General features: G+C 58.0%; 3 protein-coding genes across 7 annotated transcripts in view; 1 reads left to right on the plus strand and 2 right to left on the minus strand.

Moving 5' to 3' along the window:
- Positions 1–7,661, plus strand: part of TBXA2R (thromboxane A2 receptor) — a 28,963-nt gene extending 21,302 nt beyond the window's left edge. The window contains exons 2-3 of the mRNA XM_029053240.2: positions 3,756–4,660; positions 6,816–7,661. Coding sequence (XP_028909073.1) covers positions 3,836–4,660; positions 6,816–7,085 — 1,095 coding nt within the window. The 5' untranslated portion in view covers positions 3,756–3,835 and the 3' untranslated portion in view covers positions 7,086–7,661. The remainder of the gene's footprint in view (positions 1–3,755; positions 4,661–6,815) is intronic.
- Positions 7,662–7,737: 76 nt separating this feature from the next.
- GIPC3 (GIPC PDZ domain containing family member 3) lies at positions 7,738–11,826 on the minus strand. 3 transcript variants are annotated; one of them, XM_029053243.2, is made up of 6 exons: positions 11,513–11,825; positions 10,668–10,853; positions 10,145–10,265; positions 9,308–9,420; positions 9,041–9,122; positions 7,738–8,853 (listed from the first exon to the last, which is right to left on the minus strand). In XM_029053243.2, the coding sequence occupies exons 1-6, from the start codon at positions 11,756–11,758 to the stop codon at positions 8,702–8,704; spliced, it is 900 nt and encodes a 299-aa protein (XP_028909076.1). In that variant the 5' UTR covers positions 11,759–11,825; the 3' UTR covers positions 7,738–8,701. The 3 variants fall into 3 exon arrangements, with proteins under 3 accessions (XP_028909076.1, XP_028909075.2, XP_003428905.1); XM_029053242.2 differs by having other exon boundaries at positions 10,085–10,265; positions 11,513–11,824; XM_003428857.5 differs by lacking the exon at positions 10,668–10,853 and having other exon boundaries at positions 10,085–10,265; positions 11,513–11,826.
- Positions 11,827–13,317: 1,491 nt separating this feature from the next.
- HMG20B (high mobility group 20B) lies at positions 13,318–19,773 on the minus strand. Of its 3 annotated transcripts, none has more exons than XM_029053530.2 (10): positions 19,696–19,773; positions 18,608–18,704; positions 17,990–18,101; positions 17,477–17,680; positions 15,447–15,567; positions 15,302–15,348; positions 15,040–15,112; positions 14,576–14,791; positions 14,206–14,338; positions 13,318–14,014 (listed from the first exon to the last, which is right to left on the minus strand). In XM_029053530.2, the coding sequence occupies exons 2-10, from the start codon at positions 18,643–18,645 to the stop codon at positions 14,002–14,004; spliced, it is 957 nt and encodes a 318-aa protein (XP_028909363.1). In that variant the 5' UTR covers positions 18,646–18,704; positions 19,696–19,773; the 3' UTR covers positions 13,318–14,001. The 3 variants fall into 3 exon arrangements, with proteins under 3 accessions (XP_028909363.1, XP_028909360.1, XP_028909362.1); XM_029053527.2 differs by having other exon boundaries at positions 17,477–17,698; XM_029053529.2 differs by lacking the exon at positions 19,696–19,773 and adding an exon at positions 19,394–19,454 and having other exon boundaries at positions 17,477–17,698.
- Between the last annotated feature and the right edge of the window lie 859 nt (positions 19,774–20,632).

Below are 20,632 nucleotides of genomic sequence, written 5' to 3' on the forward strand. Positions count from 1 at the left end.
ATAGATATTCTCCCTCCTGCCTTCTCTCAGTCCTCCACAGATGCAAATTGATGTCACATCATTCTGTTCTGTCAAGGACCTCTTCCCCACCACCTGCCTCCCCCCCACCATTATCTTTCTCTTCTCTAGGTTGAATCATTTTAGTGCCTTTAATTTTCTCTCCAAGGTCTTTCTAACTTGAATCATTTCTGTGCCACTCTTCCCCCTCTTCCTCCCCCTTGTCCTCCTCCTTCCCCCACTCCTCCTTCACCTCCTCCATCTCCCCATTCTGAGTGTCTGCAGAGGTGGGGAGGCCTAGCGGGTGCTGTCCTCTCAGACTTTTATCCTCTGGATCTATTTCAGCCTGCAACATGGGGGCCTGTCCTCAGTATCTCCCAGCACCTTGCTCTATCCTCCCACACCGCTGCCTCCTAGCATTTCCTGGAAGGGATCAGAGACTCATTCCCGCAGGAGAAAATTCATTTGTAGCTGTGATGAGAAAATAACGGGAAGCAGCTGTTTCCAGACGTGAGGACTGATATCATTCGACACCAGTCTAAGCTCCTCTCCCCTCCCCCAGCCTCGGGTTCTGAGACTTTTGGCTACGTGCGGGATTTAGGCAAGGGAAATGTTGGGAATCCTTCATCTCAGCTCTTCATTGCTGGTGAAGTCTGACCTGAGGGATGCGGGTGGCAGTGGATTGGAGAGGGAGTATAATTTGGGTACAGGCTGGGAATCTGAAAGGCCTGTGTTCAATGGCGACCTAAGCCCCCACTGCAAGACCCAGAGCCAGGGAGCCTATTCTGTGGGAGACTGAGGCCCAATTCCCCAAACGTTGACTTCCACCCTCTGCCCCTTTAATTGCTCCAAGGTCCCAAAGCCTAGAGGGTCCAAAGCTGTGCTTCCTGCACTCTCATTTCCCAGTGGACTCCAGAGAAGGGGCAGCCTGGCGGTACACTTTCATTTTCTGCCTCTCCCGGACACCTTTTAGGCCCAGCACCAATTTCAAACCATAATGCCTGCTCCCCGTATCTGATGCCAATCACTAGCATGGAGGGACCAAACATACATCCCAAGGACAAAATTTAGCCCCGCCTCCCACACACACACACACACAAAGCCAGGAGTCCTAAATACCTCCCAACCCTGAGACTACCCCTTATAATAACAGTGATTGTGGTATTCGCTAAACACTGGAGTAGATTCAGGATAATGAGATTGGCCACAGTCCCTGTCCACATGGGGCTCACATCAAAGTGGGAGGGAGAACAGGTATTGAATCCCCCCATTTTACATGAAGAAACTGAGGAGGCAAGCCCAGAGAGGATAAGTGTCTTGCTCAAGGTCACCCGGCAGGCAAGTGGTGGATCCGGGATTAGACCCCGGCTCTCCTGACGCGTAGGCCCACTCTTTTTCCACTCGGTCATGCTGCTTCTCTCTAGTGGGGATAAGATAAATGGGGGAATAAAATAAGATTGCGAGCCCTATGTGGAGCTGGGATTGTGTCCTATTTCATAACCTTGTACCTACCCCAGTGTTTAGCACACGGGAGGCACTCAATAAATGTCAGGATTTATTATGACACACAGTAAGTGTTAAAGAAATACCGTTGATTGATAATCGATAATCATGAATTATCACCATTATTATCATTATCATCATCATCATCAGTGCAGCTGGTGGTGCCAAACTGCTGGAGTAAAATGCCCGTCTGGCTGTTCCAGAAGAGGGGGCCGTGGGCTTGCTGGGATTCTAGGCAAGAATCATCTTGGACGATTCATTTTGGGAAAAGCAAATCCAAACATTCTTATTCTTATTGTTTCAGTGTCACTCTGCCCGTCTGTAAATCGAGGAAAGAACAAAGTTTTCCATTTGTTGAAGGGCTTTTGAGCATTGGGTGGGATTCTAGATTGATTGGTCCTGGGAGGGACTTGTTTTCACACTAGCTCGAGGCCACCTTCTGGCTCCAAGAGACGGTGCTGTAACCCCAGATCAGATGGTGCCACAGCCCCTCTTATTTCAACTTGTTCTTCCTGTCCCTCTAGCCCTCGGTATTTTTGTCCCTCGGCTCAGGACTCCTGACCTTTGGATGCTCAGCTTTTCTCAATTGCCCTTCCTGCCCTCCCGCGAGCCTGGGTCCAGTGACCCCTCTGGTGAGGGCCAGAGCCCAGTGAGGTGATCCTGAGGCGTGGCTCCCAATGGCCGTCCTGGGCAGCTTCCAGCAGCCTGATCACCCCCAGGGGAAGGAGTGTGAACAGAAGCTGCCAGCTCCTGCCAGAATCCCTTGCACTCTGAACATTAGGTCCCTTGCGGGCTATACCAAATAACCCTGGCAGGCTATCGAGTGTCTGTGTCTGACAAGGCATCTCCCACTCCTCCTTCCCTCCCAACCCAATCCAAGCCCTTATTTAGGATTTGGCAGGAAGAAAGCTGAAAAGGGGTCAGATTTGGGGGGGCGGGGAAGGTGGGGGGGTGGAGAGGTAGTTCTGGGCACAAAAACTGGGAACCTAGAAGGACCAGTTGAGTTTTGCTGGCCCCAAGATGATTATTTGGGGCAAAGCCCTCTGGGAAAGAGATAGCTCGACAGCCAGGGGGCTCACCCAGAGTGGACCCCCTCCTAGGACAAGTGAAAGTCCCCAGCTGCCTGACTCTCTCTTTCCCCAACCCCTGGTCTTGGGACTCTGCTCCAAGTCCCAGGGGGATAAGGTCCCTGTTCCCTCACCCCCCACCCCACCCTTCACATCAACACTTGGGCCACAGCAGCCTTTCCTGGAAGGCAGGGGGAGCAGTGGTTTTCCTGGAACTCCCACAAAGCTGCAGGGAGGGGTGCACCCGGGGACAAGCAGTGAGCAGGGGAAGAAACTTGGAGTGGATTCCAAGAGGGAGCTGGATTACGAAGGGAGACAGGCAGTGGTAGTAATAATAATAATAATGTTGGTATTTGTTAAGCGCTTACTATGTGCCGAGCACTGTTCTAAGCGCTGGGGGAGATACAGGGTAATCAGGTTGTCCCACGTGAGGCTCACAGTTAATCCCCATTTTACAGATGAGGGAACTGAGGCACAGAGAAGTTAAGTGACTTGCCCACAGTCACACAGCTGACAAGTGGCAGAACCGGGAGTCGAACTCATGACCTCTGACTCCGAAGCCCAGGCTCTTTTCCACTGAGCCACGCTGCTTCCAGTCAGAGCTCCAGCCCGAGAAACCACCAATGGTCTCCCAGCCCCTTCCATGCTCAGGAGGGGGAAAATGACATCCCAAGTGCCTAGTTAGGAGAGCTCAATCAAATCCTCCCAACGGTGAGCAGCGGAGTTTGCTCCTTGCCACGGTCCGCTCTATTGAAGAGATATGGGAAGAGAGAGGCGAGAGCCCGAAGGTACCATCTCAGGTAGTCCCAGAGTAAGGTGAGAGGAGTGGAAGGTTTGGGCACTCCATTCCTTACCCCAACCTGGCCGGGAGCTCCGGGGTAAGTCGGCAAAATGCGCCCAATGGACACCGGCTCTCTGGGCTGGGGCTGAGTTAGTCAAAAGCTTCCCCCAAGAAGCCATCTTTAACCATCCCGTCAGGAACTGACTGGAAGGAACAGGCAGACCTGGAGAAGTGAGCGAGAAGGGTACAGCGGGTTCTCCCCCACCCCCACCCCACCCCATCATCCCCCTCTGCAGAGGCGGAAGTTCAGGACAGGAAATAAGGACCGGCGTTTTGCAGCCCTGGGCTCTCGCCCCCGTCTCCCGTCCTGCCGGGGACTAACCAGCATCTCCCTTTTTTCCCCCAAGGGTGCCGGGGAGCCACCGCCTCCCCGCTCTGCCCTCTCACCACAGGATGGGGCCGTGAGCTCCCGAGAACCAGAGGCGCCATGTGCCCGGGGGCGGTCCCGAGCCCATCAGGGCCGAATAATACCAGCAGTCAAGACTGCCTGGGTCCCTGCTTCCGGCGGGTGAACATCAGCGAGGAGGAGAAGCGGATGATCGCCTCCCCGTGGTTTGCCACCACGTTCTGCCTGCTGGGCATGGCCTCCAACCTCTTGGCCCTGGGCGTGCTGGCCAGTGCCCGTCGCAAGAGCAACTCCTGCTCCCGCTCCTCCTTCCTCATCTTCCTCTGTGGGCTGGTGCTCACCGACTTCCTGGGCCTACTGGTCACCGGCTCCATCGTGGTCTCGTACCACTTCACCAAGTTCAACTGGACTGATGTTGATCCCCAGTGCCATCTCTGCAACTTCATGGGGGTCTCCATGGTCTTTTTTGGGCTCTGCCCGCTGCTGCTGGGAGCCACCATGGCGGTTGAGCGTTTCTTCGGCATCAACCGGCCCTTCTCCCGCTCCACCAGTATGTCCCAGCACCGGGCCTGGTCCAAGGTGGGGCTGGTTTGGGGCTGCTCCTTTGTGCTGGGGCTTCTGCCCCTGCTGGGCCTCAGCCGCTACACGGTGCAGTACCCCCAGTCCTGGTGCTTCCTGACCCTGGGCCCCGAGCCCCAGGATGTGGCCTTCTGCCTGCTCTTCGCCCTGCTGGGCATGTTCTCCGTGGGCCTCTCCTTCGTGCTCAACACGGTCAGTGTGGTGACCTTGTGCCGGGTCTACCACGACCGGGAAGCTGTGCAGAGGCGCCGGGACAGCGAGGTGGAGATGATGGTGCAGTTACTGGGCATCATGGTTATTGCCAGTGTCTGCTGGTTGCCTTTGCTGGTGAGTGAGTGAGCGAGGGAGTTACTGAGTCAGTCAGTCAGTCAGTCAGGCTGTCAGTCAGTCAGTCAGCCAGCCAGCCAGTCGACCAGCCCCGGCACCAGAGGGGGCACATGGGACGGACTCAGCCTGGGCATCTCCCCTGAGGTATTGGGCCCTCACTGGCATATGTGATTCAGTAGTCTGTACGCTCCTCTTTCACTCAGACATCCTGCAAGAACTTTGGGTCTCCTCTCGAAGGAGCCACTTGGAGAATCTCTGTCTTCAAGTGGCTCTGTCTGTGGTTTCCCCCGTCTTTGGAGACCTCATCTCAGTGGTCTCGTTGGCTAAATTCCTTCTGGCCTTGGAGCAAGCCAGCCAGCAGATGCCTTCTCGGCGTCCCGACGCCGTTGTCTGGGGCAGAATGTTGGCGTCGCCTTCGGGACATCAGGGCTGGCTTATGGAGGATAGGCCATCGACAGGTTCATCCCACAGGGCCACTCTGCCTTCCACCCCTCCCCTCTGCTGCCAGCTAGGGCCAGTTTAGTGGGGAGGGGCCCCGGGTAGGCAGAGTGGCTGGGGGTGCCGACTCAACGGGCACCATTTGCCACCCCTGAGCTGATTGCCTGAGAAGAGTACAGACTGTTGCATTACTTATGTGATTCAGAAACCCGGCAGAGACCGTCAGGGGCTCCGGGGACAGGGGACAGGAAGAATGACACCTAACCCTGGCTTTCAGAATTAGCCTGACTGGAAAATCTCCCCGCCCAACTCCCGTGAAAAATCTCACTCTGCTTAACTTCTGAGAGCAGACCTAACCCATCAGCTCCATTCAGTAGTCCCTCTGAGGATACTAGAGAAGCAGCGTGGCTTAGTGGAAAGAGCACGGGCTTGGGAGTCAGAGGCCGTGGGTTCTAATCCCGGCTCTGCCACTTGTCTGCTGTGTGACCTTGGGCAAGTCACTTAACTTCTCTGTGCCTCAGTTACCTCATCTGTAAAAATGGGGATTTAAAAATGTGCACCCCACATGGGACAATCTGATTACCCTGTATCTACCCCAGCACTTAGAACAGTGCTCTGCACATAGTAAGCGCTTAACAAATACCATAGAGGCAAAGCTCCTAAGCCTCCAATGAGTTTGGACTCCCAGGTGGAGTACGGGGGAGAGGAGGGACCGTTCCCTGCCAGAGCTGAACAGAAGCCCCTGAGGGCTTTCAGGAAAAGTTCATTCATTCATTCAGTTGTATTTATTGAGTGCTTACTGTGTGCAGAGCACTGTACTAAGCACCTGGGAGAGTACAGCACAACAACAAACAGACATGATCCCTGTCTGCAGGTTTCGGCTTCATTACGCAAAGGTCCCAGGAGAGAGGAAGTGGGCACAGGGCACCCCAGGAAGGTGAAACTGAATCCAAAGGAGCAGGCGGGATGGGTGTGGGAGAGGGAAGGTGAGCACGGGGGTACCGGGAGAAGAATCTGAAGTTATATCGCCAAGTCAAGGCTGAAGTTTTGCCAAGTTCTGCCATTGCTCAGGTTGATCCAGTCTGGGTCCTGTTAACAGCACAGCAATTGCCCTGCAATGGACTGTCCTGTCTGCAACATCCTTGCACATCCGTACATGCTGCGTGCACTGTAATAATAATGATGGTATTTGTTAAGCGCTTACTATGTGCCAAGCACTGTTCTAAGTGCTGGAGGGGTAAAAGGTCATCAGGTTGTCCCACATGGGGCTCACGGTCTTAATCCCCATTTTACAGATGAGGGAACTGAGGCACAGAGAAGTGAAGTGACTTGCCCAAAGTCCCACAGCTGACAAGTGGCAGAGCCGGGATTAGAACTCATGACCTCTGACTCCCAAGCCCGGGCTCTTTCCACTGAGCCACGCCGTTTCTCAATGATGCAATGTAACGACGTAATGACGCAACACATACCCAGCAGCAGCAGCAGCAGGCCACGATCCACTCACGTGGGCGAGGGCAAGGCAGCTGAGCCCATACGTAGTCCCAGGTGCCAGGCGAGGCTTATCCCACGGAGGGTGATGCCACAGGGGTCCCGGCCATACTTGCTCAGAGGGGAACCGGCAGCCCGGGTGGGAAGATGGTTGTGGGGAGGGGACGGGGATGGGGAGAAACCAAGTGGCTCACTTCACCAGGCCCCCCCGGCCCTGATCTCCCCGCAGATCTTCATCACGCAGAGTGTCCTGAGGAAGCCTCCCCTGATGCAATTGGACCAGGAACTCCCTCGCCAGACGGAGGAGCTGCTCCTCATCTACCTGAGGGTGGCCACCTGGAACCAGATCCTCGACCCCTGGGTGTACATCCTGTTCCGCCGGGCAGTGCTCAAGCGAGTCTACCCCAGCCTCAGAGCCCGGCCTTCCATCGTGTCCCTCTACCCGACTCTGGCCCACTCCCTGCGACGCAAGTACACTCAGGAATCCGTGATACAGTAACCCGCTCCCCCAAAGCCGCGAAGTTGGGCGCTGACTGACCCAGCCCTCGTGCCCCTCCTACTCTAGCGATTCTGGGAGAAGCTAGATCTGGGGAGGCAAAGGATCAACATGGTAGAGGAGATGGGGGGACCTGGAGCATGAGGCCACCCTGGTGGAAGCTCACAAAGGGTCTAGCTGGCTTGGGCCCCCTTGGGCTCCAAAGACTCCTTGCCTTCTGTGCCTCCCAAGCCTGGGCTGGTAGTGCCCAGTTGGTCCATCAGTGCCCCTCAAGAGTAGAGCTGAGACCCCCCCACACCCCTCTGCCACCCTTCCTGATGGAATTCCATTTCTGGCTCATCCTCTCTGGAGAAGAATGAATAGATTTGGCCTATGTATGTAGTTATCTATTGGTATTAAAACTCTGACACCTCCCCCCAGCCTTCGCCCCGGCCCAGTCTCACCCTCACCTCCTCCCAGTTCTAACTGGTTCCTGAGTCTTAGCCTTGGGTCAGGGGGCAGGTCAAGTTCACCCCTCTAGACTGTAAGCTCATTGTGGGCAGGAAATGTGTCTGTTTACTGTTATGTTGTACTCTCCCAAGCGCTTTGTATGGTGCTCTGCACACAGTAAGTGCTCAATAAATATGATTGAATGAATGAATGAAACCCTCTTGACTGCAGCTCTGTCTGTTTTTATTGCCCTACAGAACTGTTGCAACCCAACTTCTGGTCAGTTTCAGCTCAGTCCTTTGGTCAGGGACAGCAAGAGGCTGGGCCATTTCCTACCGAAGGTCGTGTGTGTGTGTGTGTGTGTGTGTGTGTGTGTGTGTGTGGATGGGGGGCTGGAGCATGAGACAGTACTGTGGAGTAAGACAGGGGCGATTTGAACCCACCAGGCATTTCCCCAAGGAGAAGGGCAACGGGGGAAGTGGTCGGACTGAAAGTCCTCAGCAGGGAGAGAATCTGGGGCCTTGTCTTAGAGGAGCTGACTGTGCTGTTAACCCCCATTCCCATCTGCCTCCCTCAACCCTCCCACTCCAATCCCTCCCATTTAAGCACTGACACAGGCCCCAGGGGCTGCCGCAGCTGCTTTAATCTCTGGGCCTGCTTGCTCAGTACAGAGAGGGGACCCTGGGGAGGGGGAAAGGGAAGGGCTTGCCCCATGCACCCGCAGCGCTCAGCCCCGGAGAGAGTTCCCATTCCTTCCGGCGGCTCCGACCATCCCCGCCCTCTCCCCTCCAGGGCAGGTTCCGATTTCTCCTCTTGGTCCTTGGGGGTCTCTCCATCCTCACTCGGGTTGTCTTCTGAGGACCCAGGGGGACAGGGGGAGGGGAAGAGGAGCCGACAAGTCTCTCTAGCAACAAGATCCTCGTGGGAGTCCCTGGGTGAGCCAGGTCAGCTACTGCACACAAACAGCTACAGGGAGATGGCCAGGCCAGAGCCCCCGTTGTCCCAAGAGCTCCCCTCTCCAGCCCCGGACCCCACGGGACACAGAGACAGAGGCTCTTGACTGTCCGAGGGTGGCGGGGGCGGGGAGGCGCAGGGGGAGCAACCCCCCTCCCAGAGAACCAATCCCCCACCTCACAGGTTCACAGGGCATGTCCCTGGAGCATCTGGAGGGGGGAAGAGGACCCCGCCTGCTAGTTGCAGGCTTCCTTGGCTTTGCAGATGGCCGCCCACACCTCTACCACAAACTCATCAGGGAAAGCAAACTCGCCCAGCACCGAGTCCAATCCACGGGCAAACTCCTGAGGGCTCCGCTTCTCTTTGGAAGTTTCCACCAAGGTTGAGGCTGCAGTGGGGAGGGGGGAGGCAGGGTGAATGAGAGAGAGAGAGAGAAAGAACCACCACAGGCCCCGCTGGATCATCATCTCAAAGGACAGGACCTGAAGGGTATGGGGTGGGGGGAATAGCCATCCAGAGACACCCTCCCACCCTGCTCCACCCCTTGGCCTCCTCTAAAGCCCCCCAGCTCTCACCCAGCTCCACATCCCTGATGCCCATGTAGCTCTCTAGGAGATCATCCACCATCTTGGTTGCTGCTTCTTCAAATTCACTGGGCTACAAAAGTGGGGAGATGAGAGGAGAGGGGGTGTGGGTGGAGGGTGAGGGGGATCAGAGATGGAGACCAGGAGTGGCCCTGCAGAGATGAGGGGATTCCTGGCAGCGGGAGGGAGGAGAAGGTGGTTTGGATTCAGAGGCCCTCCCTATCCCAAGCTCTTGGGGATCCTCGCCCCCGCACTCACCACTTCCTCCACCGTGGCTGACCCCCGGGTCCGCAGACGCAGGGTCTCCCGCCCGCTCACCACTTTCCCCTCCCCGGGACACTTGCTGCTCTTGGTCCTCTGGCTGATCATATCTGAGGACACAAAGCAGCCTTTGTGACCAGAGGCTGCCAGCACCCCTGGGCAGAGGAGGGCCGCCGAGATGAGAGCGGGCATCCGTAACCGCCTGCTTGCTGGAGCCGCATGCTCCCTTGCCGAGTGGATCCGGAAACCTCTAGCCTCTCCCTTTTGAAAACTCAAAAAATTATTTCCCTGTCCCCGACAGAGCCATTCGAGAACCCAGACCTGCTCCAGAACCACCTCTCCCCCTGTCCCTACCAGGTGACTCTAGAATTCCCTCCCACCTGGACAGCGCCATCTTCCATACGACCACTCTAAAGCTGCCCCACTCCCTCTACTGAATCTCAAACACCCCCTCCTCCTTCCAGCAATTCTAGAACGGCTGGGGAATTATTTCCAACTCCACCAGATGTGACTCTCCCCACCCAATCTTTCTCTAGGTCAGCGCTCTGGGACCACCCCACTCTGCGCTCTAGATTCTTCTTTGAGCAGTGCAGAACTGCTCTGGAACCCTCCTTCCCTGGCCGACCAAAGTATTCTGGAATAGGTTTGTCTCCCCAAGTGGCTCTGGAGCCCATCCTTTGGGAAGGCTGTGCTCCCCAGACATCCCTCCAGGACGCTACCTCCTTTCCACCTCCCACCCCCACCCCCTTGCCCCCCCATGGGGCAGAAGCTGACCAAAGGCCCGTTTGGGCTGCACGAGCCGCAGGGTAAAGGGCTGGGCCTTGGGCAGCTCACGCAACATCTTGGCCACTTCGTAGTGGCGGTAGCCGACGATGGTCTGGTCGTTGATGGCCTCGATGCTGTCGCCCACGCATACTGCTGCAATCCGGTTGATGATACTCCCCTCCTTGATCCTCTGTGGGCAGCAGGCAGCGGGCTTGGTAAGGGGACCTCCCCTCCCCCTCCAAGGGGCTCCCCCTGGACTCCCTGCCCCAGGGAAGCACTTTAAGAGGCTGGATTGCCTTGGCCTCCCCCCAGCTCCCATCCAAGGGATTCCCAAGCTCTTCAGAGCAGGGATACAAACCACGGTGCTCAGCAACTCTAGGAAAGTGCCCAGGAGCACCCGGAAGTGGAGAAATAGAGCTCTCCCTCTCCCTCCCTTTGTGAGGGGAGAGCGTTAGGGTGGGTAGGGAAAAATAGGAGAGAGAATGGGATAAAAGGAGAAAAGGACTCTGGAGCGGCTAGCTCCAGGGCCACATAAAACAGTCCTGAGGTGGGGGGAGGTTGGGGGTGGGGACAGGGCCAGGCTCAGCCGCACCTTGATGAAGGCATAGCCGGCCCCATTGTCTGTGATAGTGAGGCCCAACGCATCCTCTGTCTTGGTCACTTCCACCTCCTTGGTCTCTCCCCGGACGTGGGCAAAAATGAAGTCTTCCAGACCAATCTGGCCCCCCAGCAACTTTTGCATGTCTACTTTGTGGCTGTTTAGAGTGCAAAACAAGATCTGCCCCCACCCCAGGGGAACCACTGATTAACCTTGGAGGAGATGGATTCCTTGGCCTCACTCCCCCCACCGCCCCAACACACACCATCCTCCTCCCCGTCCCTCTGGTATTCAGCTGGCTCTAGGTTGGGGCCCTGAGGGTCTGTGAACTGCCCCCTTCCAGGTCTGGGCCAGCAGCTGGGCTGTGGAGACCAGGGCCCTTGGAGCAGAGGATGAGAAGATGGGAGGATGGAAGGAGGGCAGGCGACCTGGAACCGCCAGGGGTTGGGAGGAGTGGGAAAGAGGCTGCAGCCGGCCAGCCCGGGCAGGGAGAGGGGAGTCTGCCCCAGGGGACCGTAAGGGAGGGTTTCAGAATCAGAGTCCAACCTGCCGACCAGGCAGATCTAACCGCACATCAGTTTGGGATCAGATAGCATTGGCTGGCGGTCGGTCACCCAAGACTCCTGCTTTGTGTCCTCCTGGGGGTGGCAGTCCCTTCCAGGATGTCCCGACAGCCTTCCCAGCTCTGTGCAGCCCCATCAAATCCCTCGTCGAATCCGGTCATCCCCTCCCCCTCTCCCGACCCTGTTCCAGGATCCCCAGGCCCACTCCAGTCAGGGCCAGGAGAGAGCTCCACCCCTCACGCCGCTCCCCCCTCCAGGGTCCTGGGGCTCACTCACTTCCGTGGGTGAGATGCTGAAGACCTCGGCGATCTTGGCATACAGTTCCTTGACGTTAGTGAAGCCTTCGATCTTCCCCGTGGGGCTGCCGTGGGCCAGCTGGGTGTGGAAGACCAGGCGGGGCCGGACCCGGGGGGTTGAAGGAGGCAGGGCTGAGGTGCTGGGAGCGGCAGTGCCGGCTGAGGAGGGGGTTTGAGGGGCCTCAGGCTCGGCCCCCCGAGGCTCCTGGTCCCCCCTACTCTCCATGGGCTGCTGCTGCTCCCTCAGCCTGGCCCCGGCTCTCAGCAGGCCGCCGGATCCTCAGGACTTCCTGCCTGGCCGCCGACGCCCCCTCCACCCCCCGCCCCCCCGCCCCTAGCTGACAGATGAGCTCCTGGCCCCGTAAACTGAGCCTCGAGGTCTGGGGCTGGAGCTGGCGCTGGGAACCCAATCTGCTCCCGTCAGGTAACCTGAGTCGCCTCTGCACGGAGCTGCGGCCGGAGTAGGGCGGGCAACTGGGGGCCCAGGTGGGTAGGGCGGGGCTCCCCTGGCGATGGAGAAGTGCCAGATGCTGCCCTCCCACCTGAGGCCTGGCACCCAAGGGGCCGAGGCTGTTTGGAGGTGGACTTGAGCTGGCTCCGCCCACTCATTCCCCATGGAAGAAGGCAGGGAGGTGACCGGCAATCTGGCCCACTCCACTTTGCAGGACCAGTCAGGCTCCAGGCAAGCCCTCTGGGGGTCTGACCTGGAACCAGAGCCAAGGAGTGACCTATATCTGGGTGGGGAGGCCCAGGGACTCCAGGGAGGGAGGAAGGGGCTGTTCCTCTGCTTTCCGTTTCCGGGGGCAGGGGGAGGGGAGGGCAAACAGCAGCGCAGAAAACCGACTCTGGAATGGGCGGGGGTAGTGTCAGTCCAGGGGTTCTTACTGAGGAGTCCGAGGGAGCTAAGCAGGGCTCCCTGGCTCCCTCCACCCTGGCCCTCCCCCCAGGCTCCTCTCCAGCCCCAACCTTCTCACCTTATCACCCTCCCTGCTTTCTCACCGGCAAGAAGGCACCCGATAGGCCAGTCCCACTCACATGACTTTCAGGTTTAGTTTATTTTCATTTAAAGTCAATGGCTACAATCACAGCTGTCTCCTCCAGGGAGAGGCCTGATTCCCCCTGAGAAGAGTGACCAGCTCCTGCCCCTACAGCAGGCCCCCAGAGGTGGGGTTCAGTTGGAGGGACTGGATAGGCACGTGGCTACAGCGGGAGAGGGAAGCTTCCGGGAAGCCCAAGAGATGGAGGAGGGGCCAAGTGGGATGAAAGTGATCTCTATGTGTGTGTGTGTGTGTGTGTGTGTGTGTGTGTGTGTAGTTTAAATGTGGTTGTGGTGCAGGTCTGGGAGATGTGTGAGAGGGTAATGTGTTTGTATGTATGCTACATGTATATGTGCAAGGAGAATCATCAGTGATATTTATTGAGCACTTACCGTGTGCTCAGCACTTACTGAGCACTTGGGAGAGTACAACAGAGTTAGCAGACAACTGAGCTAGTGTGAAGCAGTAATCACTTAACTGTCATGATTAATTCAGGGTGTTTTTTTAAAAAACACTGAAACTGTGGGGTTGGGGAGGGCAGGCAGCTAAGAGATCCAGGCTGACCCTGGCCAATCAGAGGGCAGCAGGGCCCAGGGCACTAGGGAAGCAAAAGATACCCCAGACTGGGCTTTGAGTAGCAATAATAATAACCATGGTATTTGTTAAGCGCTTACTATGTGCCGAGCACTGTTCTAAGTGCCAGGGTTGATCCAAGCTAATCAGGTTGTCCCACGTGGGGCTCACATTCCTCATCCCCATTGTACAGATGAAGTCACCGAGGCATAGAGAAGGGACGTGACCTGCCCAAAGTCACACGGCTGACAAGCGGCGGAGCCGCGATTAGGACTCAAGACCTCCGACTCCCAAGCCCGGGCTCTTCCCACTGAGCCACGCTACTTCCGCCTCTACTCTCCTCCTTCAAGGGGTCCGTGGTGGGGCAGGCATAGGGGAAGCAAGGAATTACCCGGATTTAGGCCTAGAGTTTGGTCCAGGTTCCAGGCAACGGGTTGAAACCCGGAGACGGGAAACTCCTCCGGGGCAGCGATGACATCTACCACCTCTGTTTTACTGTACTTTCCCAAAGAGTCGGCAGAGTGCTCTGCACCAAGTAAGGGCTCGGTAAATACCACCGGTTGACTGATGAGGAAGGGGGAAGGGTCCGGGGGAGGGGGCAGAGCTTTGGTTGGGAAGAGCGTTCAGTTGCCCGCTTGCAGGACACTCCCGCGGCACTACCATCTACGAGCACTAGGGGGCGCCCACGCCTAGGGAGATTGGAGCTCCCAGCTTCGGGGGGCTTTGGGGAGGCTCGGGGAGAAGAGCGGGAACGGAGGGAGGATTCCGGGGTCGGGAAGGAATTCTTCGGGGAAAGCCGTAAGACGGGCACCGATCCGCAACTGCGGGAGCCCCTGGACCTGGCCGCCCCAACCGCCGCTCACAAATGCTCGCTGGAGGGCAGGAGAGAGGGGAGGGGGGGAAAAAAACACCCAAAGGTCAGTGAGATGGAGCGGGTGGCAGGGCCTAGCGCCCAGGAGGCACGAAGGCGCAGGGGCAGGCTCGGGGGGCGGCAGACAACCACCCCGGTAGGGAGTCCCCAGCCCACCCGGTTCCCAGTGGACACCTCCAGCGGAACCCCCACCTGGCAATCCGGGACAGGATTTCTTTGATGCGGACGATAAGCTTCTCGTGCTGCATGGGGTTTCTCTCAATAGCCCCGTGCAGTTTGGCCATGTAGAAGTCCAGGGTCCCCAGGGTTGGGGTCTCACCAGTGCCTGGGGAACCAACAGGGAGCCAAAATCCACCGCGTCCGTGAGGGGTGGGGAGGCAGGTACCTGTCTGGGGCCTTGGCTAAGATGGCCACATGGAGGGGGAGAGCCCTGAAGTGGTGGGGGGGACGGACTGTGCTCAGAAGTGGGTGCGCTCGGGGAGAGAGGGAGAGCCAGAGGAAATGCCCTCTCAGCATGGCACTGCAGCCGCGCTTGCCCCCGCACCCCTCCCCACTCCCTCACCTGGGATGGGCAGGGAGGCAAAGCTGGCCGTGAGGGCCTGGCGCACAGCCTGCAGCTGCTGCTGCAGGGCCAGAGTCTGGCGCTCCTCCAGGGCCAGCTCCTGCTCCAGCTTCTCCTTGGCACTGCTCATGCTCTCCGTGTGCCGCTGCAGGATGGCGTTCTGCTCCTCAAAGTCCGTATTCATCTTCCGCAGGCGGCGCAGCTCCGCTTCACGGGCTGAATGGAGGAGATGTGGGGCGTTGGGGGGCGGGGGACGGGACGGCACACACAGGGACAGGGATGATTGGGGACTCTCTCCCCTCCCCAACCCTTCCACCCTCCTGGGTGGCCCAAGGGGCCTGGCAGCCTCAGCGGAGCAGGCTCTGGAGTTGCCTCTTCAGGCTGGGCCCAGGGGGCCCCCACCTCTGCTCTCCAGACTCCCACCTTGAGCCTCTGGGCTGTCCCCATTCCCCACCACCCTGCACCTTTGTTCTGGTCCAGGAACTCCTCAGTGAAGATGGGCACGTCAAAGGTGGAGAAGCCATCACAGTCCCCGCCCTGGGGGAGAGGAGGGGCTTGGCGGAGGGGGGCAGGGCTGGGGTCCCTCACTCCTTGCTCCTATGGGAACCGAAATCCTCCCACCCCCTGCAACGCCTTTCCCAATCCTCTCCCTCCAACCCCTTCTTCCTCCTGAAGCTCACTTGCCTTCCCCCGACTCCACACCTCCCTTGGTGAGGCCCATCTCACCTTGTGTCCATTCAGGAGGGTGTTGACGACCCCGATGCCAGAGTCCTCTGCAGGGGCACAAAATAGGGGGGAAACGTTGGGGGGAGGGGGGCAGGCTGAAGGAGGGGATGACCTCTTTCCTACCCTCCCCTGCCCGGCCACCCACCTTTCTTGATCTTCTTCTCTTGGATCTTTTCGGTGCACATCTTGTAGGCCTCTGATTGCTGGTACTCCCGCAGCTCCTTCATGTACTGCTGCTTCTCCCGCTCCGCCTCATCCAGGTACCGCTGTCGGGCAAGGGATGGGATCGGGCCCTAAGTCTTGGTCCCCTCTGTCCCCCCCCAGGAAGGGCGATCCAGGCAGACACCCATCGACTAATCCAATCAGTGAGTGCTTCACTCTGTGCAGAGCACTGTACCGAACGCTATACTATATTGTAGTTAGGAGGGTACACAACAACCGAGTTGAGATACAAGATCCCTGACCTCGAGGAGCTTAAAGTCTAGAATGGGAGACAGACATTAAAATAAATGTCAGGCAGGGAAAGCAACAGAGCAACGGACGTGTCCGTAAATGCTGTGGGGCTGGGGTGAGTACAAAGCCGCTTAAGGGGTGCAGACTCAAAGTGCATAGGCGAACAGAAGGGAGGGCAAACAGGGTATGGGAAAAGGAGAAGAAAGGCTATAAGCTCGTTGTGGGCAGGGAACGCATCCACCAACTCTGTTGTATTCTCCCAAGCACTTAGTACGGTGCTCTGCACACAGTAAGTGCTTGATAAATACGACGGTGAATAAATGAAGGGGGAGGTAGAGGTTAGTCGGGGAAGGCTTCCTGGAGGAGATCCGATTTTAGTAGGGCTATGAAGATGGGGAGGGTGGCCCATTAGATATGAAGGGAGAGGGAGTTCCAAGGAGGAGGGAGGATCTGAGCAAGGAGTTGATGGCAAAGGAGAGACAAGATTGAGGGGGAGTAGGCAGGTCAGAGGAGCGATGATGTGTGAGCTAAATTGTAGTGGTAGAAGAGTGAGGATAGGCAGGAAAGGGAGAACTGATGTGTGCCTTAAAGCCAATAGTGAGAAATTTCTGTTTGATGTGGGGATGGACGGGCCGCCACTGGAGGTTTCTGAGGGTGGGAAACCATGTCCTGAACAGTTTTTTAAAACAGGCAGCAGAGTCAGCGAGGAGGTGGATGCGGTACTCAAGGCAGGATGTGAGGAGTGCTAAGACCAGCGTGGTAGCAGCTTGGATGGAGAGGAAGGGGGAGGATTTGGGAGATGTTGCGAAAATAAAACCGGTAGGATTTGGCCTACTGACTGCATATTTGGGTCAATCTGTTCCTGACCCAGGCACTGCTCTGACTCACCACCGTTGGATCTGGCTCGCCCCAGATGACACTGTCTCCCCTGCTGCTCTCTCTCTCTCTCTCTCAAGAGAGAGAGCTCATCTTCGCACACTCCCCCAGATTCACTGGGAAAGGGGGAGGAGTTGGCCTGCTTCTTGCTCCCCAGTGCCACTTCTGCACCATCCTACCCCCTCCCTCCCTTCCTTTCTCCTTCTTCCGAGCTCAGGCCACCCATCTCGATCGAGCAAGGGTTCACCGGGCTGCATTTGGCTGTCAGGCAGGGGAGGGGGGAGGAGTAAGGACCGAGAGACAGGGAGGGATTGGGTTGCCCACTCTCACCAACCCCAAATGTGGCCATAGGGAGGCCGGGGCAAGAAAAGACAGAACATCCCCCTGCTCTTTGAACCACCCCCACCACCTGCCTCCCCCTTACCAGGGATCAGGACTCCATTAAGGCTGACCTAGTGGACAAATAAAATCAGACTCACAATTTTGCTGTCCTCTGGGAAGCCAACGGGGTCAAGGAGCAGCTGGGGAAGCCAGATTTGGCTCTTCTGTCTACCCCTCATCTCCCCCAAGCATCTGCTCTGCCCACAGTAGGTGCTCAATAAACACCGATTGACCTTATGCTTCCCTTGGAGATTCTGGAGACCACCCCCCCACCCCAGCTCCTGGGACCGAACCCACCCTGGGATCAAGTAATCATATATACTGAGCATTTGAGAATATAACAGACGGTAGACACATTCCCTGCCCGCAAGGAGCTTAGAGTCTAGAAGATCCAGAGAGCGCCTCACTGACTGGGCAATGAAGAGGAAGCTCTGGCTTCCCGGTCCGTCCCCCGCCCCCCCTCACCTGCTTGTCAGTGGGTTGCAGTTTGCTCCACTCAGCCCCTAGCATCTTGGTGATCTCAGGGAACGGCAGGTCGGGGTGCAGCATGCGGATCTGCTCCCGCCGCTCGTTCAAGAAGCGCACGTAGCCCGTCACGGGGGCCTTGGGACCATTTGGAAGAATCTTCTTCCTCTTCTTGCCCTTGGGCCAGCCCCTTTTCTTCACCGGCTGTAGGGCAGGGGGGGTCAGTGGGGGCAAAGGAAAGGGGCCGGAAATAAGGCACAGGATTCAAGGCACCAGGAAGAGAGTACTGAGCTGGCTCCAGGTCTGTAGCTAGGCTGGCCTAGCCCACCTGCCGCCACGGCCAGTCAGGTGACTTTCTAGGTGCACAGTGGCAATGGAAGGGGAGGGCCCAGGGACAGGGGGAAGCCCCTGCTCCACCACTTCTGGAAAAGCATGCCGGGAGATTCCCTTGCCTTCCAGGGCCTCGGCCCTCCCTACCCCCCGCATCCTTCCTCCCCACAGCTCCAAGCTTACCTCCTCCTCGTGTGCCCCCTTCTCACCGGTGGCTCGTGGAGCTTCACTCTTCTCCTGCTTGATGGCCACCACAAAGTTTCCATGATGCCCCTGGGCTTTTCCACCTGCATGCCTGGAGCCAGAGCTGCCTGTCACCAGGGAAGGGCTGTCCAGCCAGCCCTGCCCCTGTGCCAGGAGGGTGGGAGGGTGAGGGAGTGCTTTAGGAGGCCGGAAGGAGTGGCTAGGAGCCCACTGGCAGGCTGGTTCAAGTTCCAGCTCCTTTCAGCACCCCCCGGGTTGGAGGGATGGGAACTGAGCTGGGTTCCTGCTGCGTTTGGTCGGCGGGGGTGCTGGAAGCTGGGAGATAATACATTGCCCTGCCCGTTTCTCTTTTTCACTCTCTGGCCAAGCAGACCCGGGGGTCTAAAAGCAGGGTGGTCAGTTCGTACCCTAGCACTCTGGGGTCTCGGGGCCAGAGGGAGAGCCTGGGATGCAGTGGCCCCAGCGAAATGACAGCCTGCAGAACAAGTTGGGGAATTAGGGTCCTGAAAAAGCAGGGGGGTTGAGTTCTACCCTGGTGAAGTGTCAAGGCCTGGGCAAGAGAAAGGGGAACAGTTTAGGGGCCATCAGACTACTCACAGGATGCCTGAGGCCAGATGCTTGGGCCCGTGGGACATGGCCTGGTTTCTCTCCGGTCAGACGGTCAGACGGGACCTAGCTGCTGACTCCTTTAAACCTGAAAGACATGTTTCCAGGGTGTGTGTGTTTGGGGCGGGGGGAATCTCATCTGCTGAGCTCCATCCCACTCTCCGGAGCCTGGGGACACGAACCCTCCAGCTCTCTACAACTGCCCGATCAAAAGACCTAAGCCCCCTCCCCCAGCTAGGGCCCCTGCAAAGAGGGACACATGCGGGCCTCAGTTGGTCCCTCGGTAGAATGGGGGAGGAATCCCTGTTTACTCCTGGAGGGGCGGGGCAACGGGGGTGAGTCAGTGGCTCTATGAGTCTTTGATAGCCCAGAAGCTGGAGATCCGGGGCTGGTCATCGACTCGATTTTGTGTGCCCTCAACCCTGAGCCCACTCCAAGACTCCACGGCTTCTCAATTCGCATCATCCCTTTCCAGCCCAGGGCCCGTGTCTCCCTCTGCTCTGCGGGCGCGGGGTGTGCGTGTGTGGGTGGGGGGGGGGGGAGGCTGGAATAACAACAACGACAACAACAGCTGACTTTGTGCTGCACTAAGCGGCGGGGTAGGTACAGGACAATGGGTTCGGCCCGCAGTTCTCCGTCCCTCTTGGGGCTCGCGGTGTAAGTAAGCGTCGAACTGGAAAGAGAAACCTGGCTCCCGGGGCGGCGAAAACTAAGGGAAGAGGGGATCCTCGAGGCGAGGGAGAGGGAGCAGAAGGGGGCAATGAAGGAGGAATTCACCGGATCGACGGGCTTTCTCCGTCGGAGGGGGGGGAGGACGTGAACAGATCGGCCCGAACCACGAGAAAGAGGAGCACCACCGTAGCCCCGGGGGACGGAGGGAGGGCGCCCACCGAGCGGGCGACGAGAGGAATCCTCTGGGGGAGGGCCAATCCCTCGAGGGCCGGGCTGATCTCTTTGTTGGACTTTCACCCCAGCAGGGTGGCCCTCCTCCTGCCCTGCCCCGCTGCCGCACTCCTCCCCATCCCTTCCCTCCCGGCCTCGATCCCTGCGGGAGCCCCGACTCGGAAGGTCGCTTTTACCTTCCGAAGAAACTTTCCTCGTTCTTCGGCTCCGACTCGCCACCGTCCTCGGCCCCGCCCCCGTCCGAAGACATTCTCCCCGGCACCCCCCTCCCCGGCCCCCGCTATGGTGATAGCGGGCTCGCCCGTCCCCCTGATTGGCTGGGGCCCCCGAAGGGGGTGGGGTTATGTTAAATTTTAGCCACGAAAGGCTCGCTGATTGGTGAAAGTCGGAGGAGGTTGGATATCCCCCCTCCCCGCTCCCTCCGCCCGAGGGGAGGGCGGGGAGAGCGCGGTCCACGCTGCGTCATGTTCGGCTGTGCCGAACCGGTTCAGGCCCTATGAGGAGCGAATTTCAGGCCTTTCTAGGCGGGGTCTTTAAAGAGCCACTAAAAAGATGGGGGTGATGCCCCGCCTGGAAAGAGGCTGGCCTCCCTCTCGAAAGATCGCCGGCCCGCCCCCTCCGAGTCTGGGCCTCCCTAAGTAAGTCTTTCCCGAGAAATAATGTCGGTTGGTTAAAAAGAGCAGTTATGGAAAATAGAGTGTAGCCTTGGAAAAGGCGACTCCCCACTCCTCCCAAGCCTCCAGTGGCTGCCCGTCCAACCTCACCCCCAAACAGAAGCTCCTCAGGGGAGGTTCTAAGGCCCTCAATCAGCTCGCCCCGTCCTGCCTTTCCTCCCTGACTCCTCACCACCACCCAGCCCACTTACTCCGCTCCTCCGGTGCCACTGGGCCTACATCTCTGTGAGCGCGTCGTCGGGCAGGGATGGTCTCTATCCATTGCCGAATTGTCCATTCCAAGCGCTTAGTACGGTGCTCTGCACGTAGTAAGCGCTCAATAAATACTGTCTACTGAATGAAGGAATGAATCTCGTCTTCGCCATCGACTCTTTCCACAGGCCCGGAACTTCCTTCCCCTTCATACGACACTCTCCCAAGACGCCAGGGAGCATTCCCT

Source organism: Ornithorhynchus anatinus, chromosome X2, assembly GCF_004115215.2.
Source record: "Ornithorhynchus anatinus isolate Pmale09 chromosome X2, mOrnAna1.pri.v4, whole genome shotgun sequence".
Taxonomy (NCBI): Eukaryota; Metazoa; Chordata; class Mammalia; order Monotremata; family Ornithorhynchidae; genus Ornithorhynchus; species Ornithorhynchus anatinus.

Coding starts and splice junctions, on each gene's coding strand:
- HMG20B (XM_029053527.2), bottom strand. CDS start 18,645: ATGTCCCACGGGCCCAAGCATCTGGCCTCAGGCATCCT. Junction 17,699..17,989: donor AGGGGGCACACGAGGAGGAG/GTAAGCTTGGAG, acceptor TTGCCCCCACTG/ACCCCCCCTGCCCTACAGCC. Junction 14,792..15,039: donor GTTCCTGGACCAGAACAAAG/GTGCAGGGTGGT, acceptor TCCTCCATTCAG/CCCGTGAAGCGGAGCTGCGC.
- GIPC3 (XM_029053242.2), bottom strand. CDS start 11,758: ATGGAGAGTAGGGGGGACCAGGAGCCTCGGGGGGCCGAGCCTGAGGCC. Junction 10,854..11,512: donor TCAGCATCTCACCCACGGAA/GTGAGTGAGCCC, acceptor GGGTGGGGGCAG/ATCTTGTTTTGCACTCTAAA. Junction 10,266..10,667: donor CCGGCTATGCCTTCATCAAG/GTGCGGCTGAGC, acceptor TGCTGCCCACAG/AGGATCAAGGAGGGGAGTAT.